At 40.3% G+C, this 15,013-nt stretch overlaps 1 protein-coding gene across 1 annotated transcript; it reads right to left on the bottom strand.

The window, feature by feature from the left end:
* Window positions 1–3,571: 3,571 nt before the first annotated feature.
* On the bottom strand, window positions 3,572–14,789 carry LOC147698686 (matrix metalloproteinase-18-like). The gene is made up of 10 exons (XM_086933489.1): window positions 14,641–14,789; window positions 12,345–12,586; window positions 12,097–12,245; window positions 11,860–11,985; window positions 9,457–9,618; window positions 9,074–9,245; window positions 8,644–8,777; window positions 6,781–6,940; window positions 5,156–5,259; window positions 3,572–3,926 (listed from the first exon to the last, which is right to left on the bottom strand). Exons 1-10 carry the CDS (start codon window positions 14,743–14,745, stop codon window positions 3,826–3,828), a joined length of 1,455 nt encoding a protein of 484 aa, XP_086789615.1. The 5' UTR covers window positions 14,746–14,789; the 3' UTR covers window positions 3,572–3,825.
* Between the last annotated feature and the right edge of the window lie 224 nt (window positions 14,790–15,013).

The following is a 15,013-nucleotide window of genomic DNA, read 5'->3' as shown; positions in this document are numbered from 1 at the left end:
TTTGTGAATTCCCATAGCAGCCCAGGTTAACACTAAAGCGGCGATAATTTTATCGACGTTCTTGATAATATGTCCCATTGTTTTTAAATTTGTTCTGCCGTACTTTTGACACATGTTAACTTTAAGTAATTCACCAAAGAAATTGGATGTTGACACCATGCCAACATTTCATCCTGCTTCCCCATTTACTATTAGTTTAAATGGGAACTTAGTTGAAAAATAGTTTGCGAAGGTACAATTATGTTGTAAATAATACATGTGCATTATCAACCTGGTTCCCTAAATATAAAGTCATCAGATCTTGTTATAATGTCCAGCTAGCCCCATCTTTCTTTCTTTCTCTCACACTTTTCGTGCTCCTCTCTCTGAAATTATTTCACCACTTAATCCATAAACTACCTATCCCTTTATATCTTCCTTTCAATCTATTCTATGCAGCTCTTACCCCTATCTATTCACCTCACAACATAATTCTGCAAGACAAATACATTACACAACACAGAATTCCTTCAAACACAATTCCACAACTAACAATTCCAATACAACAGACATAATTCCACTCCACACCACATACATTCACTTCACTCAAAAACAAAACACATAGATGTTAGACTTTGGGCACCTTGCCACTGAATATCAGTGTCAAAGTGCAAGTGCTTCCTGTATAAATGTGTTATTATAATTGGTTATCCATGATTGACATATTTGATTTACTGGCAAGTCCCCAGTACAGTGCACTGTGGGTTCCCAGGGTCTGTAAATCAAATGTTACTAGATGGTCTGCAGCACTGTTTTTGCCACCCACATGAGTATCCCTGCAAAAGTATCTCAAACCTGCCACTGCAGTGACTGCGTGCACAGTTTTAAATCCCATGTCATCCTGGCAAGTGCACCTAAGTGCCAGGCCCCAACCTTCCCTTAGTAAAATACTGCCAAATTCGTTTTTCACTATTGAAAGGCTATGTGTCCCGCAGGCTAACACCGGAGTTGCTTTGCAGCATCTTGCAGGTATAACTTTCCATTGGGACAAGATTGAGAAATGGCCTTTGGCTCTTTGAATTCAGAATTTAATAGCGCATCTTTTTAGGGCGATGGTTTTTAAATTGCGTGTTTGAAAATGCCACTTTTAGAAAGTAGGCATTTTCTTGTTTAACCATTTCTTTGCCTCTGCTTTTTGTGTATTGACTGCCTGGTTTTGGAATGACAGTAGCTGGGGATGTGCAATTACTGTAGACAGCCACATGGAGGGCGGTTGAGGTGTGTACGGCCTTTCCTGAGTGTCCTATATTTCGACTGAATATACCTTGGCTGCATTTATAATGTTGGGAGGAGTTTCACTTGCACCTGAATAGGCTGTATCACCCTTGCACAATACTGCCTCCACCTCCTGTGGGAATGCTGCAGCAGAGAGGACAGAACTGCGTTGGACTGTGCTCAGATACCCTAGCCACAAAGAGACCAAAGAGAAAATGGGGTATAAGTATTGGACCTTAACCCCCAGTGAATTAGATTACTTCTGAACTCAAGAGGAACTGCTACCAAGAAGTAGAGCTTGAGAGCTGTAAGGAGGAGTACTGTCCCTTTGCGGTGTTGCGTTGCTGGGTTAGCCTGCAGTTGCTGCTTCTGCCAGAGAGAACATGCAGGTTCACAGAACTTTGCTGTGAACCTGTTTGAAGAAATCTCCAAGGGCTTGTGTTTGCTTGCCTCCTGTTCCAAAAGTCTCAGGGCCACAATGACTTCACCTGCCCCCACTGTCCGTTTAACTCCATGCCCGGCCCGTGCAGCTCAGGGTTGGTGCCGTATTTTGGATTTGTGCCTGTCATGACATCATAATAGGCCCAGGAGGAGCTATTTTGTTTCTACATTTCTATTTTTGAAGTGACCAGTTTTTACTTCATAACTTAATACATGTATTTTGGATTTTTGTGTTATTTTTGTCCTGTTTGTTTGGGACAAGGATACCTTATTTTTTTATACTGGTGTGGTGTTCATTTGTGGTGTTTTTGCTGTGTTACTGTGTCTTTGGGCGCAAATACTTTACACATTGCCTTTGGGATAATGCTATCTGCTCATGCCAAGCTAGCAAGGGGGTGAGCAGGGGTTATCTAAAGTGTGTAACTCACTTACCCTGACTAGAAGGAAGGGTCTTTACTGGGCGAAAGGCGCATACCTCTGCCAATTAGCGACCCCCCTTTCTAAAAATAGGTAAAACACATTGTCGTCAACTACGCCATTAGCTCTAACTCTTGCAAATGTGAGACGTGCAGATGCTTGTTATTCCCTTGATAGCATCTAAGGCCACTCCCATCCTACAGTCACTGGGCAGGCTAAATCATGCAGTGGACCAATCTAACTCCTGAAGCTCATGAGATCCACTGCCCAGGCTATAGTATTGGAAGGTAATCACTTCAACTAAGATGGCAACTATGTCACCATGTTGACAGCAATGTGTGGCAAATATGCAACATTTTTCTCATTGAATGAGAGAAAACCTAAGGGAGTGCCAAAATATTGGTATTAAATGCGGCTTTCCTGTTGTGTGTATTTTTACACGTTTACCACCTGCCAATTTATGCCTGTGCTAGGTGCTCTTCAGGAATTAGAGTGTTTTTTTATTTGTCTACCATACAAGTTGAACATATACTTAGTGCTCTTTTGTATTCAGAGAGGGAGCTGTGACATGGTGACACTGAGCAGGGAGACACTAGCAACTCGTGAAAGCACTAGCTAGTAGGTGCCGGGATCATCTTACTGCCCACACCCACAACAAGACAGTACTGCAGTTGAGCTGACCTGAGGGCACAGTATCATAGGAGGACTGTGAACCCTCATGTTTGCAGGGCAGTGCACTCTTATGGAAGGCTCGTTACTACAGAGTTATATACCTTGTGTATATAAGAAGGTTTGATTTTATTCTCTCTTTGGCCTGCAGGGATAGACAGTGCAGTTTGAAGAGGGGCCTTCTCTCAGCAAAGCAGGTGAGGCGAGATTAGGAGCAGGTCTCTGCCAAGGGCTAGTAAGTCAGAAGAGGTCACTGTTGCGGGTTGGGGGGATGCCAAGCACAGGTCCTACTCCCTTCCTTTCAGATGGGAAATGCTTCTCTCTTCTAACCTGCCTATCTCTTTTAATCCTGTTATTTGGATACATTCATGAATGTGGCTGGAAGGGGATCATTGTCTCAGAATTCAGAGTTGCTGAAGCTGCAGGTCAGACAGGTCCCAGAATGTAAGTCTGCAACCAGCATCTCCTCTCTACCAACCAAAGCGAGCCCTGTGGCAGCACGGGGCCAAGTGATAGCAGCCACATCCTACTCATTCAACCCTCACAGAGTAGCAGTCTCACACTCCCAACAGCAGTCTCACATCTGTCAATGCCTAGTAATCGCAAACTACCAAACGCACTCTTAGATCCCTCAAACTAGAAGTCACACACAACTCACAGAACACTCACAGACTACCATTCACTTTTTCAACCACTTTTGAGATTTGTAATTATTTTTGATCATTTGTGCAAAGTGAATAATACTATTGTTTGAAATCACAGATAACATCAAACATTTGTAGTAAAGATATGTTCTCATAAAATAATTTATTGTTTCTTAACAAATACATAAATAAGTTAAATGACTATTAAATATAATAAATTACTTCAGAAACATACACTCAATAAGAATGTTGTCCTGCATTAAAAAATAAACCTCATTTTCAGCATTGAATTCTAACTTTCTTAAAAGTTGAACCAGTACTGCTTCGAAAGTACTCCTACATTTTTTCACATTTTAAAAGACCTTCTCCTTGCATTAGTGAACAATTTTCTGAAGATATCTTAACACCCTAACCAGCTGGTGTTCTTCAGTGTTCGGGTGACCTTCTTAGACTTCATGTTGAACTCAAACTGCTTATGTCCACTGAAGAAATACAAAAGTCCTGCAAATAAAAAAGAAAGACTATCAGTGCATTGTGTAATGTTTGTGAAAATTATATACTTTAATATCGGTCAGTCAAGAAGAAACAACATTATTTTGCTAAGGTGTTCTTCAACTTTTCCAAATTGCCCGTCTATTGACAATATTTACATCTTTTAACAATCAAAATTAACAGATCATTGATAAATACTTTAGTAAATAGTGCAAAACAGCAGGGTCCCTTTTGTTATGCCAAGAAATTGTTTCTTGGTCTTGCTGTCTCATAATACGTTATATTGAGAGGCCGTCGTTGCATTTTTAGTACTGGCTAAATAAGTAGATATAACAGAACCCATATCAAGACAATGTTGTTTTGCATTGTATTTGTTACATTTAAATTGTGCAACATGGCTCTCACAAGCGCCCAAGGGCATTTGTGGACTGTTGGCATGCTTCTTGGTGGCAGTGCTTGGATGGAAGAGCATGTGTCTGTCATGTAGCCTGTGCGAGTAGTGGTTTGACGTTGTGTGTGAAGACCAGAGTTGAAATCTTGTCCTGTTTGTGTCACTACAGCTTGGTGAGTAGTAAACATAGTAATACAACTGTTGTGCTTTAAGATGACATTGTACTGATGGAGAGAAAATGCATGAGTGTTGGGTGTCCTCCTATGTCGGAAGTACTTTGGTGCTGTGCGTTTATGGCAGGGACTGCTCATGTGGTTGAATAGGACACTCTGGTTAGGAAGTCAACTCTTTGGCACTGCAGATTTCATTCAAAGCTGAGAGAACATTACTGACTCGTGGCAGAGTCTATCTCCATAAGCTGGCTGCCTTACTTTACCCTGCCTTGAAGATTAAGGGAGTTAGGCTTTAACACCTTAACGACTATGGAACGTCCAGCTCCAGTGCGCAGGTGCAGTTGGAACGTCCATTGGCCGACGGCAGCACTCCCGAGGTAGTGGTGCCGTCAGCCGCTGGACGGGCGCAGCACTTAAGGTGTTAAGAAACATCAGTCAGCGTGTTTGGAAACAGTGGATTGTGCCAGTGCTCTGCTTGGATGGTAATAATGACTTGGGATTTTAATGCAGGGAAGAGGGAATAACTTAAGTTAAGAAAGGCAAAAGGTGTTAATTTCTTCTGATTTCGTACTCTGTTACAGGGTACACATTGTTGTCAGCAATCAAACATGTTCTTCTGATATTTCCTTCACAAGTTCTACCAGTTCTATGCTTTAACTAAGGGAACTCCTTACCATTATCTTCGAAAACGGCATGCACTTTCTTTCCAATCCCTGGAAAGTCATCTTCTATCCGTCGTGGAGAGTCTTTGTCCATGGTCTTTCTGGCTTCATCATAGCTGTGGAGCAAATAGTTTACAAGGAATTAGGATCTTCAGTTTGGTGAAACCAAGTCACATCAATTATGTTTTCACACTAATATTATCATTACTATTACCATCATCATCATCATTACCATCGTCATAATTATGTTTCATCTTTTTTATATTTCAGTTCACAACCCCAGCAATTATGATCCATAATTTATCAGCTGGAACTTCCATTAAAGATTCACTGGTACTTACTGTGGGTGGCAGCTTCCAAAAGCAACACTGAGCTTTCTCTATACCAGCAAGTTCAGAGCTGATGAATGATGTAAACTGGAGGAGCCATATTGTGGAACTCCTGCACAGCTAAAAAGTAATTCTTCTGCGCCTTCTGTTCTTCAATGTGGTGCGCAATATTAGATAACCTCTGTAGTGCGGCTGAACTTGATGGCGCAAGACCGAGTGACCTCAAGTACCTTTGAACATGTCTTTGGCGCCCCAACAAGTTTGCTCCAGTGCCCTTAGATCACCCGTGCTGGTGACAGGTACCACGCCTTTGTCAATGGAAGGACAGTAGGTAATCTGGTGTAGAACTAGGAGGTTCAATTACAGCTAAAATATGGAAAACTGTTGGTCGATGGGCCAAGGCTATGCCTAACAAGAGAAAGGAGCCCATTACTCCTCCACCCCACCGACGGGGTTTAGTTCATCTGTAAGCCAATTTACTAATACCTTATGAAGTGAAATTGGTATAAAATGTTAACCAGCACAAATCAGTTTCCCTTGGGTAGAGCATCAGCCTGGGGTGTGTTACTTTGGAGGAACCATCATCTGGCCAATGTATCCTCTCCCTTTTATTGTTCCCCGTCCCTCAGACATTGGTCCTTTTATCTTCTCTCTCTAACCATCTGTCTTGGCTAAATTGTATTTCATTCATTTAAATTATTTGTTGAAAACACATAAATATTATTCTCTTTTACCATCTTCGCCCCTAATATTCAAGCCAAAATCACAAATTGCCTTATTAGGAATGGTGCTATAAAAAATCAACACCCCGTTTCAAAGCATTTGACGACTTGTCACTTCCCCACATTCTGAACAATATTAGCAACTACTTCCCTTCATCTGCAAAATGCTTTGCCGCGCAACTCCACCTTGGTACCTCTGTCTTCATACAGGGTGTTCAAATTCAAGACCATCTCATTCATTGTCCTGGTGGACCCATTGTGAGGAACCATAATCACCCCCAGCTCATCCTCCCACCCAGCAGCACCTTCCTCAACATTCATGTTGTTTATGTTTCTTTAGCTTTGTTTCACTCCCAACTCATAAACTCTATCCCATCCACCTCTTGGTTCATAAAGCCGCCAACAGATGTCTTGCTGGGTACTGCCTCGCTTACACTGCAACATATTTGTTGTGATGTTAAATATTTCCACGTAAATATAAATAAATGCAGTTGGTAAGTTTTCATCATAATCAACAGGGGCACCTCTGAAATGTACTGAAAGTACTGAATGACGTCTTCAGAACATCACAATCTCACATCCTTACCTCCAGTACTCCTCTCCAACGAAGAAGTATGTTTTCTGTGTGCTTTGAAGGTACACGGCTGCGTTGATGTGCTTCACGGTCCTTGGGAAACCGAGTTTGTAGATGTTTTTAGGGTAATTGGGCAGAATGTCAAATCCCTGAAGAGCCCAGTATTTTGATCCTATAAGGAACAAATAATGAAGAATGTTAGCACGCCTTTATCTAATCCATTATTAGCATTCTTTATGACGTCCATGCGATGTACCTTGAAAACAAAGTAATCTACATGGGCGTAGGTCATTAAACCCCTTCTCGGTCTGCTTTCAGTCGATACATTACATTTTCAGCCACTGCTTAGTGCACTTGTTCCTGTATATGCAACACGTTTTACTGAAATTACATTTCACTGACATGCATGTGGCAATCACATTGCCCTGGCGTTTTTTTTCATTCCTTCTAGGAGCATATTTTTTTTTTTTAAAAGGTTGTGCAGGTCCACTGCAGCCTCAATGCACTGGCACAGTGTACGGATCAAGGAGCAAATGAGAATTTGTTTTTTTCTGTTATGGAAATAAAATACATAGTGATTTTCCACCCGTAGTATAGGTTTAATGCAAATCCATGGACTTTCATATTAAAAGTTCCTTATTCGACCCCTTGTTGATATTTAATATTAAAAGGCAAATTTCATTACTTATGAATATCGCACACTGAAATTGATAAATTCATTACTAAGCACTTCTCTAACATGTTGGAAAAGTTACTTCAAGGCACTTGATATTGGTCAAGCCTCTGGTACTGTCATGATACTGTGCATGGTCCACACCCGAAAACTGTGGAGACCCGTGGTATATTTCCAGGGGTGGGGTGCACAGTCAGACCTGAGACACTGGTGAGAGATGGTAACACAAGTGACAAAACAACCCAGAGGGTTAATACACCTAATTGTCTCACTAAGGCCCAAGTTTTGGGGTAATGGCATGGGCCATTTAAAAGCTTCAACAGCTCAAAGGAACCCAGGTAGGGTCAGATTTATTGAAGCATAGCATATGATCCTCTGGGGGTTCTAGGTGTGTCAAAGCTACTGCGGACTGATGCACTAAGGGTCCTACACCCAGTGGAGAGTAAACATCTAGCGTGTGCATCCTAACTTGTAGTTCATGAATGGTGACCATTCAAGACAACGATAATTTTATTGCTATGGTGCTTCTGCATTGTTTCCCTTCTCAAGTCATGTAGGCTATCAATTCTTCTTTTTATGATGAAGGGAAATGGATCATTGATTGCCCCTTCTTTTCATGTAATAAAAGAATTCTCATCCATTAAATGCTATAGAGAGAGCGGGGTTTCACTTTAGTTAACATTATGTTATTCTCAAAATTATCAAATTCGGATAACATTGCAATTGTCCAGTGTGCTTGATTTAGTATAAGCAACAACACTGCAACAACGCCAAACCAACAATGACCCAGAATGTCAGACAAGTTATTGGATGATCTAGGCCTGGAATGTCCAAAATAGGCAAAGGAAGGCCATTGCATCAGATTTTCCAACAGAGAATAACAATGACCACTTCAATTATTTCATGTAGGTTGATTGCATCTGAAAATGTAATCTCATATGGCTCCAAAGGACCTTCAATGAACACTAGTAATCTGTGCAAACTATGGGTTTTTGGGAAAGATAGGTGGAATGTGACCTTCACTATAGCATGAGCAATCACGAGGTTAATGCATGAAGCACATGGACATTTTTCTTTATCTTGAATCAGGTAAAGTTTAGATTATTGATGATCTTCAGCCATTACAACCAATGGGTGCTTTCCAGGCCAAGATTCACCATGGTAACGAGAATATGCTTTAAGTGATTATGAAATGTAAATACCTTTGAAGAGGAAAATCTGATCCGTCTCTGGATTTTCATAGGCGGCCTGGATACCAGATGGCAAAGACGGCCAAAATGTTGAGATTGGGTAATCGTAAACCTCTGTTACGGTTGGAACCCTGCGCCAAAAGGAGCTGTTTTGAAAAAATAAAAGCATATCAGTTAATTGACATATTAAAATTGTCAACAGTGCAAAAAAATCAACATTATTTAGGGTATGTTGGCATATAGACAAAAACCTATATACATTAAGGAAAGTGACACTAGAAACCACTGCAAATGTTTCGATGCTAATGATGCCACTCTAAAGGAAAGAGTAGTTGTCTGCACGTTTTGAGTGAGTGACAATTATTTTTGGGCCTGACTTAGCCTCTCCAGCCCTACTCAATAATGTATAACGCCAAAACTAGAAATGTTTTCTTTACTTCACCTGTCTTTGAAAAAGAGGATTTCTCCACGCAATGTGGTGATGGCATCAAAAACAAGAGTTGGGTCACAGATGGATGGATTGATGGGAGACGAGGTAGTTGTGGTGGTAGTTGATACGGTGGTAGTTGGTGTGGTAGCTTCTGGTGTTGTTGGAACTGGGTTTGGAGATGCTCCTAATGAAATGAAAACAAAAAGTCTTTCAAAACCAAAGTGAAGTATGATGCAATCTGAATCATGCACATAAAAGACACCTTCTTTAAAATCTCTCATTCTTACATTAGTTGCTTGAACGTAATAGTTTAAAGAACATATTGGCCCTGCCTTTAAAATAAATATTTTTATATTGTAGAAGGAAAATTAACATAGCATGTGAAGTTAACTTACCATACAGGGCTTGAATGCCATCAACATCATCCTGGGGGAGTTGGAATCGGGCTGGATCAGTATAGGAGTAGGTCGGATACATCAGAGCACTGGGGTCACCAGAATGAGACAAGCCTAATGAATGGCCAAACTCATGGGCAGCCACCAGGAACAAGTTGTATCCTGTGGAACAAAGCAAAACAAATATGATGAATATACTCCCATGTCATATACAGTTCTCTAATAGGACATTGTTCTTTTTTTATTCATTTGTGAATGCAAGGAAACAATAGCTAATGACGGAATAAACCAAAGCACTTTAAACTAATAACTAATTCTAAGCTAGGTAAAAGTTGTGATCTGAAAAACTGATGAGTGAGACAAGTAGTATGTAACCATCAGGTGCTTTGTGGGTCTATGCGGCATTACCTGGTGTCACTACGGTCTACCAGAGCCTTTCTGAGTCTATATCGGCACACTGAGATCTGCCAAGTCTAACCTGAATTACCAGAGCCTACCAGAGCCTAAAGGATATTGTATACCCCCAGTGCTACCAGGGACTACTAAACACTACCAGAATATTCGAAGGCCTACCAATGTTTCTAAGGTATACTAGACTGCACCTGACCCTACAATGGTCTACATTACCATTCAACCCTGCCAGGCTCTGGGTTCAACAAGAGGAACAAAAGTATAGAAAATACAGTTCATTTTACCGTTGTGTAGAGTAGACCAAGTGATGCCACTTTAGCAGTTACTATATAGTATTTTGTTTTGTAATGGTGTGTGCTCCCTCTTGTGAACAGGGCTTATTGTCAAGCTCTGAACTATCTAAACCTGTCAATGTATTATGCAGACTAGTTCTAAGGACATCGAGGTTACTTCCTGAACACTTGAGTTCTGGTTTGGTTAGCTTACTAGTGGATATATTAATTAGCATTGTGTATGAATACTAAAATTGACAGAGAAACAAATAACTGAATGTGAGGGATCTTGCTATGGAATTTATGGAGAATTTCATCTTCGATTGACAATTTAAAGTAATAATTGGAAACATTTACGCCTGAAAGATATGGTGAGAATCTAATCCAGCAATATGATTTTTTTTTTATGTATATGTCAATTTAGCCCTAAAAGGTGCATATTAGATTACATGTATATGAAGGTACATCTGTGTATAATGCCCTCGCTTTATTAAGATCTTTCTACGCTGAAGTAATTTTCGTATCGTTCCCATGGAAGGTGCAAAATAATTTTTCGTAAAACGTGTATGTTGTTTCCTGCGAATGTTTAGACTGTGTGAGCTATTGTTATAAATTTGACTTTGAAAATATGACAATGGGGATGTGGGATCCCACGCTGTGAGAAGTGACAATAACTACGGAATTAAATAAAATATTCTATGGTCAAATAATTCTAATCAAGACATTTTAACCTTTAAGATGTCATCAGTTTTTTTTTTAAATAAAGCTCGCAGAATAAATCTCTTTCTACAGATAACTACGTAGTCCGTCCTCTTATGTAGGAACATTCAGACATAAAATGTTTTATAATTTAATAAGTAAAAAAAGATACCAAAGTATCTTATTTGTCCAAAACTTTAATCCACATCGCTTCTTCAGACACAGCACACACCCACCATTCATGGTGATACCATATCAGGTTCACATACCTTAGTTCAGCTCCCTTAGTATTACAAACCGTGGAATTCTGAGAAAGCAGACTCATTCACAATCAATTCCTTATCTATCCAGTAGTAATGTATATATATATATATATATATATATATATATATATATATATATATATATATATATATATATATATATATATATATATATATATATATATATATATATATATATATATCCTTCTAATGCTTTGTTTAGGGTAGACTGTCTGTTCCTCCGATCAAATTGCTTTAGATTATTAAATTGATTTAATATGGATGAAAGACTTATATGAAATCAGTGCAATAACAAATATTCAAAAGAGAATGTAAATGTGAGAACACAGATGGCACTATGATGAAAGAATGACTGTATGCATATATATGTATTTGACCTCGATGGAGATCAAGGCAGCGTGGGACACCAGGCTAGATCCCGCGTTCATGGTTTATGATCATTACAAGCGAGGCAGGGTATATATAGGTTCCTACAATGTGAAGTGAGTTTGTATCGTTTAAAGATATGGGTCTTTCATTTCTCTGTGAACTGCACGTGGGTAGCAAAGTCAATTCTTTTGTAATTGGCAAAGCACTTAATGATTTCCTCCAGGAGCATTGACCAAAAATGACCTATTCATCAGGGGTTGATTTTCCCTTTGTATTTTGTTACTCATGACGACCCTCACATAAGTATCACTCATTCAATGACACTTGAATGAGATTCAGAGAATGGTATCATATATGTGAACACCTACCGGCTGACCCTGCGGTCCAGGATTCATCTTCATCAAAGTGCGCATCGCCACCAATTGAATTTCCAGGTGCAAAGGCATGTGCCAGAGTTCCATGAGGTCCATCAAAAGGGTAGAAATCACCATGCACTAAAAGGGTAAATGGCAAATTAGCAAACTCTGCAGGAATAGAAAGCTAAGGAAAATGAGAAACAAGGGAGATCTCCCTAGGATGACTGCAGCACATTGATTCATCCTTACCTCCTGCTCCAAAGGAGATCTGGATATCAGCTGTCCCCTCGTAGATCCGGCTGAAGGTCAGTGGGGTGACATCGCTCCAGACTTGGAAGGCTCTCCGGATCGCTCTATCTACATCAGCCTCAGCCATGTCAGGGGTGTAGTTCAAAATTCTTTTTTACATAAAATTAGAAACATCAATATTAGTGATGCCTGTGTGCATTGGGAACAATAGTATATACTGTCATCTAAAATGTTTTCTATCATGCTACCTGTATGTCAAAGATGTTGTTCTCCAGGTAGGGCGGCCACCAAAATGGCTGTATTCGGCCGCATCAGCAACTCCACAGCGGGGCTTGTGCATCACTTCCAGTGTGTTGGAATCCAACTTTCCAGTAACCTCCAGCCCAAAAAACACCTGCATTTCTTGAAGTTTTTCAGAGAACGGGCTGTGCTTTTTTCGGGTAATAGGTGTCCCATCTTCATTGAGGTTGTAGAATTTCTTTAAATATTCCTGAAATTAATACAAATAACAAGTTAGTAAGTTAGTTTGCCAAAAACAAAGGAATGTTAGAAACCTCTCAATTGCCACAAGTGTTTCTTTACATCTCAATGAGAGGTCTTAGACCCCATTAGAGATGAATGACTGTTTTGAGTCTTATATAAAAGATAGTCTTCCCTTGGAGAGTTTTTCTGCAGTGTCAGATGGCCTAGGTCTGGTAGAAAAATGTTTGAGGGACAGTGGGCTGAGATTGTATGTTGTGAAACAGAACCTTGGCCTTATCTGGGATGCAGGCCTGAGCTTAAAAAATCAGATTGCGAACCTTGTGCACAGTGCATTATCAGACTAGGCAGCCATATTGTCTTCTGCAGTTCATCACCACAGAGCAATGCCTGCCTGAGGCAAGGGTCTCCTTCCAATTTAGAAAGTCACTGTTTGTAGGTCTTTCAGCAAAGTACAGATAGAAGTAGACCAGTTCCTGAACAGTGGTCGCAGAAAAGAGCGATGTTTAAGATTTCATCACCAAAGCTGGACTGGGAAGCTAGATTCAGCAGTGGAAAACACTTACTAATTGTCTATTACTACAGTGACCATTGTGAGCGAGCCCGGAATGCAGTGACCGAGGCTAGTGACTGTCTCTGGGGGTATGAGGGAGCCAATAACACATTTTACAAATCAATTTTAGAAATAGAAATGCTCAAAAAACACTACCTTACAGCTTGCTCTGAAGAAAACAAATGGAGATACTACAATGCGTTACGCTCTAGTACAGTATATAATGCCATTACTTCTTTGCAGCAGAAAACTGTAAAAATGTGTCTAAAAAAACTGTATGTTCCTTCCTCAGGGCTATAGATGGGTCTGGAGAATCCTCAAATCTCCCAATCCTAAACACGCTCAATTGTTCCTAAGCCTCCTAGGATGTTTCTACTTGTCCCATATGGCAAGTGTAATTGTGTATTTCTTTTGGAATATGCAGTTAAGTGACTGTATACTAAAGCCATTGGTACATGTCTCCTGGGTTCTGCGGGCTAGTGCATCTCTTATTAAATTCTTATGGCAGAAATCCTGCTTAGTCCTTCAGTCCTGTGACTATTTAAATCTAATAGTATATTGCTGCTTTGGGTTCTGTAGTACAATGACCTAAACAGATTTCCCCATGGGCTTTCAAAATAGAGGAGAGTGTCCTTTATATATCTCTCTATTGATAATCTGGGGTGCCATAATTTACTTTTCGCAAAGGTCTAATGACGTTTTGGTAGCCCACTGTTTGCACTTGAGACATTGGTGACATTGGCGTCCCTTCTACCATGCTATAGGACAGGATTCGTGTATGTAGGTCATCTCAGCACACGATGTGCTGTACACATAGGTTTTATAACAATATGTATATTTGGTATGTATGATTAATGCCTGAAAATGTTTTCTGCCTTCCGTAGTGAAGTAATGCCTGCTGCCTTCCAAGCGCCAACAGACATGTTCTGCTCTTTCTTGTAATATGAGTGCAGTCAGCAGGGAGCCGCCTCTCAGCTTACTGCTATGACATTTTTATATACCCCAGGGCCAAATGTCCTAGTTCTCTTCTCGTGCCACTTCATTTCTTGCTAATCGGGCACGCAGAGCAGTTCAAAACCTGCAGCAAAACAATCGGTTTTGCTTTCAGTTTTTATTTTTCTCGTTTTCACAGTATTATTACGCTCTTTGCTAATAGTAGAATTGTATTATACTGCACTTTATATATCACTGCATCCCCCTAAAAAGGAGGCAAATCAACGTTTATTTCACCTTTAAGGTTGATACATTAAAATATCCATTCATCCACATTTTATTAACTGAACAACTTCCAAGATTAAGGGATTAAAATTTCAACCGAAAAATGTTATAACACGTAGAACAGAATTTAGCATTTCTTGCAAGATTTTTTTTCAAGAGTCGATAATTTGAAAATAACTACAACATGTACCGCTGAACCAAAACATACTATTATGGGATTTGAACTCTTCCTTTATGCAGACTGGGATTCTGCTGGACTCAGTTCATGGACTGAAGTCTGTCCCGGGACTCACCTCTGCCAGCTGTTGACTTTCATCCGGGTCTTCGGTTACAGGCACTGCAGGGAAGGCATATGTGTGCAGGACACACAGGAGCAGCAGCAGCGACAGGGACTTCATTCTCCTCTTCTGCTGGCCCTCCCTCTGCTCAGCGAAAGGTCTCTCTTCGGGTTCTCTGCCTCTCCATCACGCTGCCCCCTTTTATACAGTCCCGTGAGCGGCCCCGGTCACCTGCATGAGTCACTCTTTACAACTTCCACCAGACGCAAGTCAAAACACATCCAAAGTGTTACGTCATCTGTCTGTTTGGTAAATCCCTCAATGTAGCAATCCATCCTGTAAAATTACTAGTAGCCAGGAAGAGGTTTTATAAGTAAAGGGGCCATTT

Source organism: Lissotriton vulgaris, chromosome 8 (genome assembly GCF_964263255.1).
Source record: "Lissotriton vulgaris chromosome 8, aLisVul1.2, whole genome shotgun sequence".
Taxonomy (NCBI): Eukaryota; Metazoa; Chordata; class Amphibia; order Caudata; family Salamandridae; genus Lissotriton; species Lissotriton vulgaris.
The sequence above is the reverse complement of the archived record's forward strand: the minus strand, read 5'-3'. Positions and strand labels throughout refer to the sequence as shown.

Excerpts from the sequence above, each read along its gene's own strand:
- LOC147698686 (XM_086933489.1), bottom strand. The coding sequence starts at position 14,745 with ATGAAGTCCCTGTCGCTGCTGCTGCTCCTGTGTGTCCTGCACACATAT. Across the intron at positions 9,246-9,456 it reads TGGCATTCAAGCCCTGTATG|GAGCATCTCCAAACCCAGTT; the intron begins GTAAGTTAACTT and ends TCATTTCATTAG. Across the intron at positions 8,778-9,073 it reads ATCCTCTTTTTCAAAGACAG|CTCCTTTTGGCGCAGGGTTC; the intron begins GTGAAGTAAAGA and ends TTTTCAAAACAG.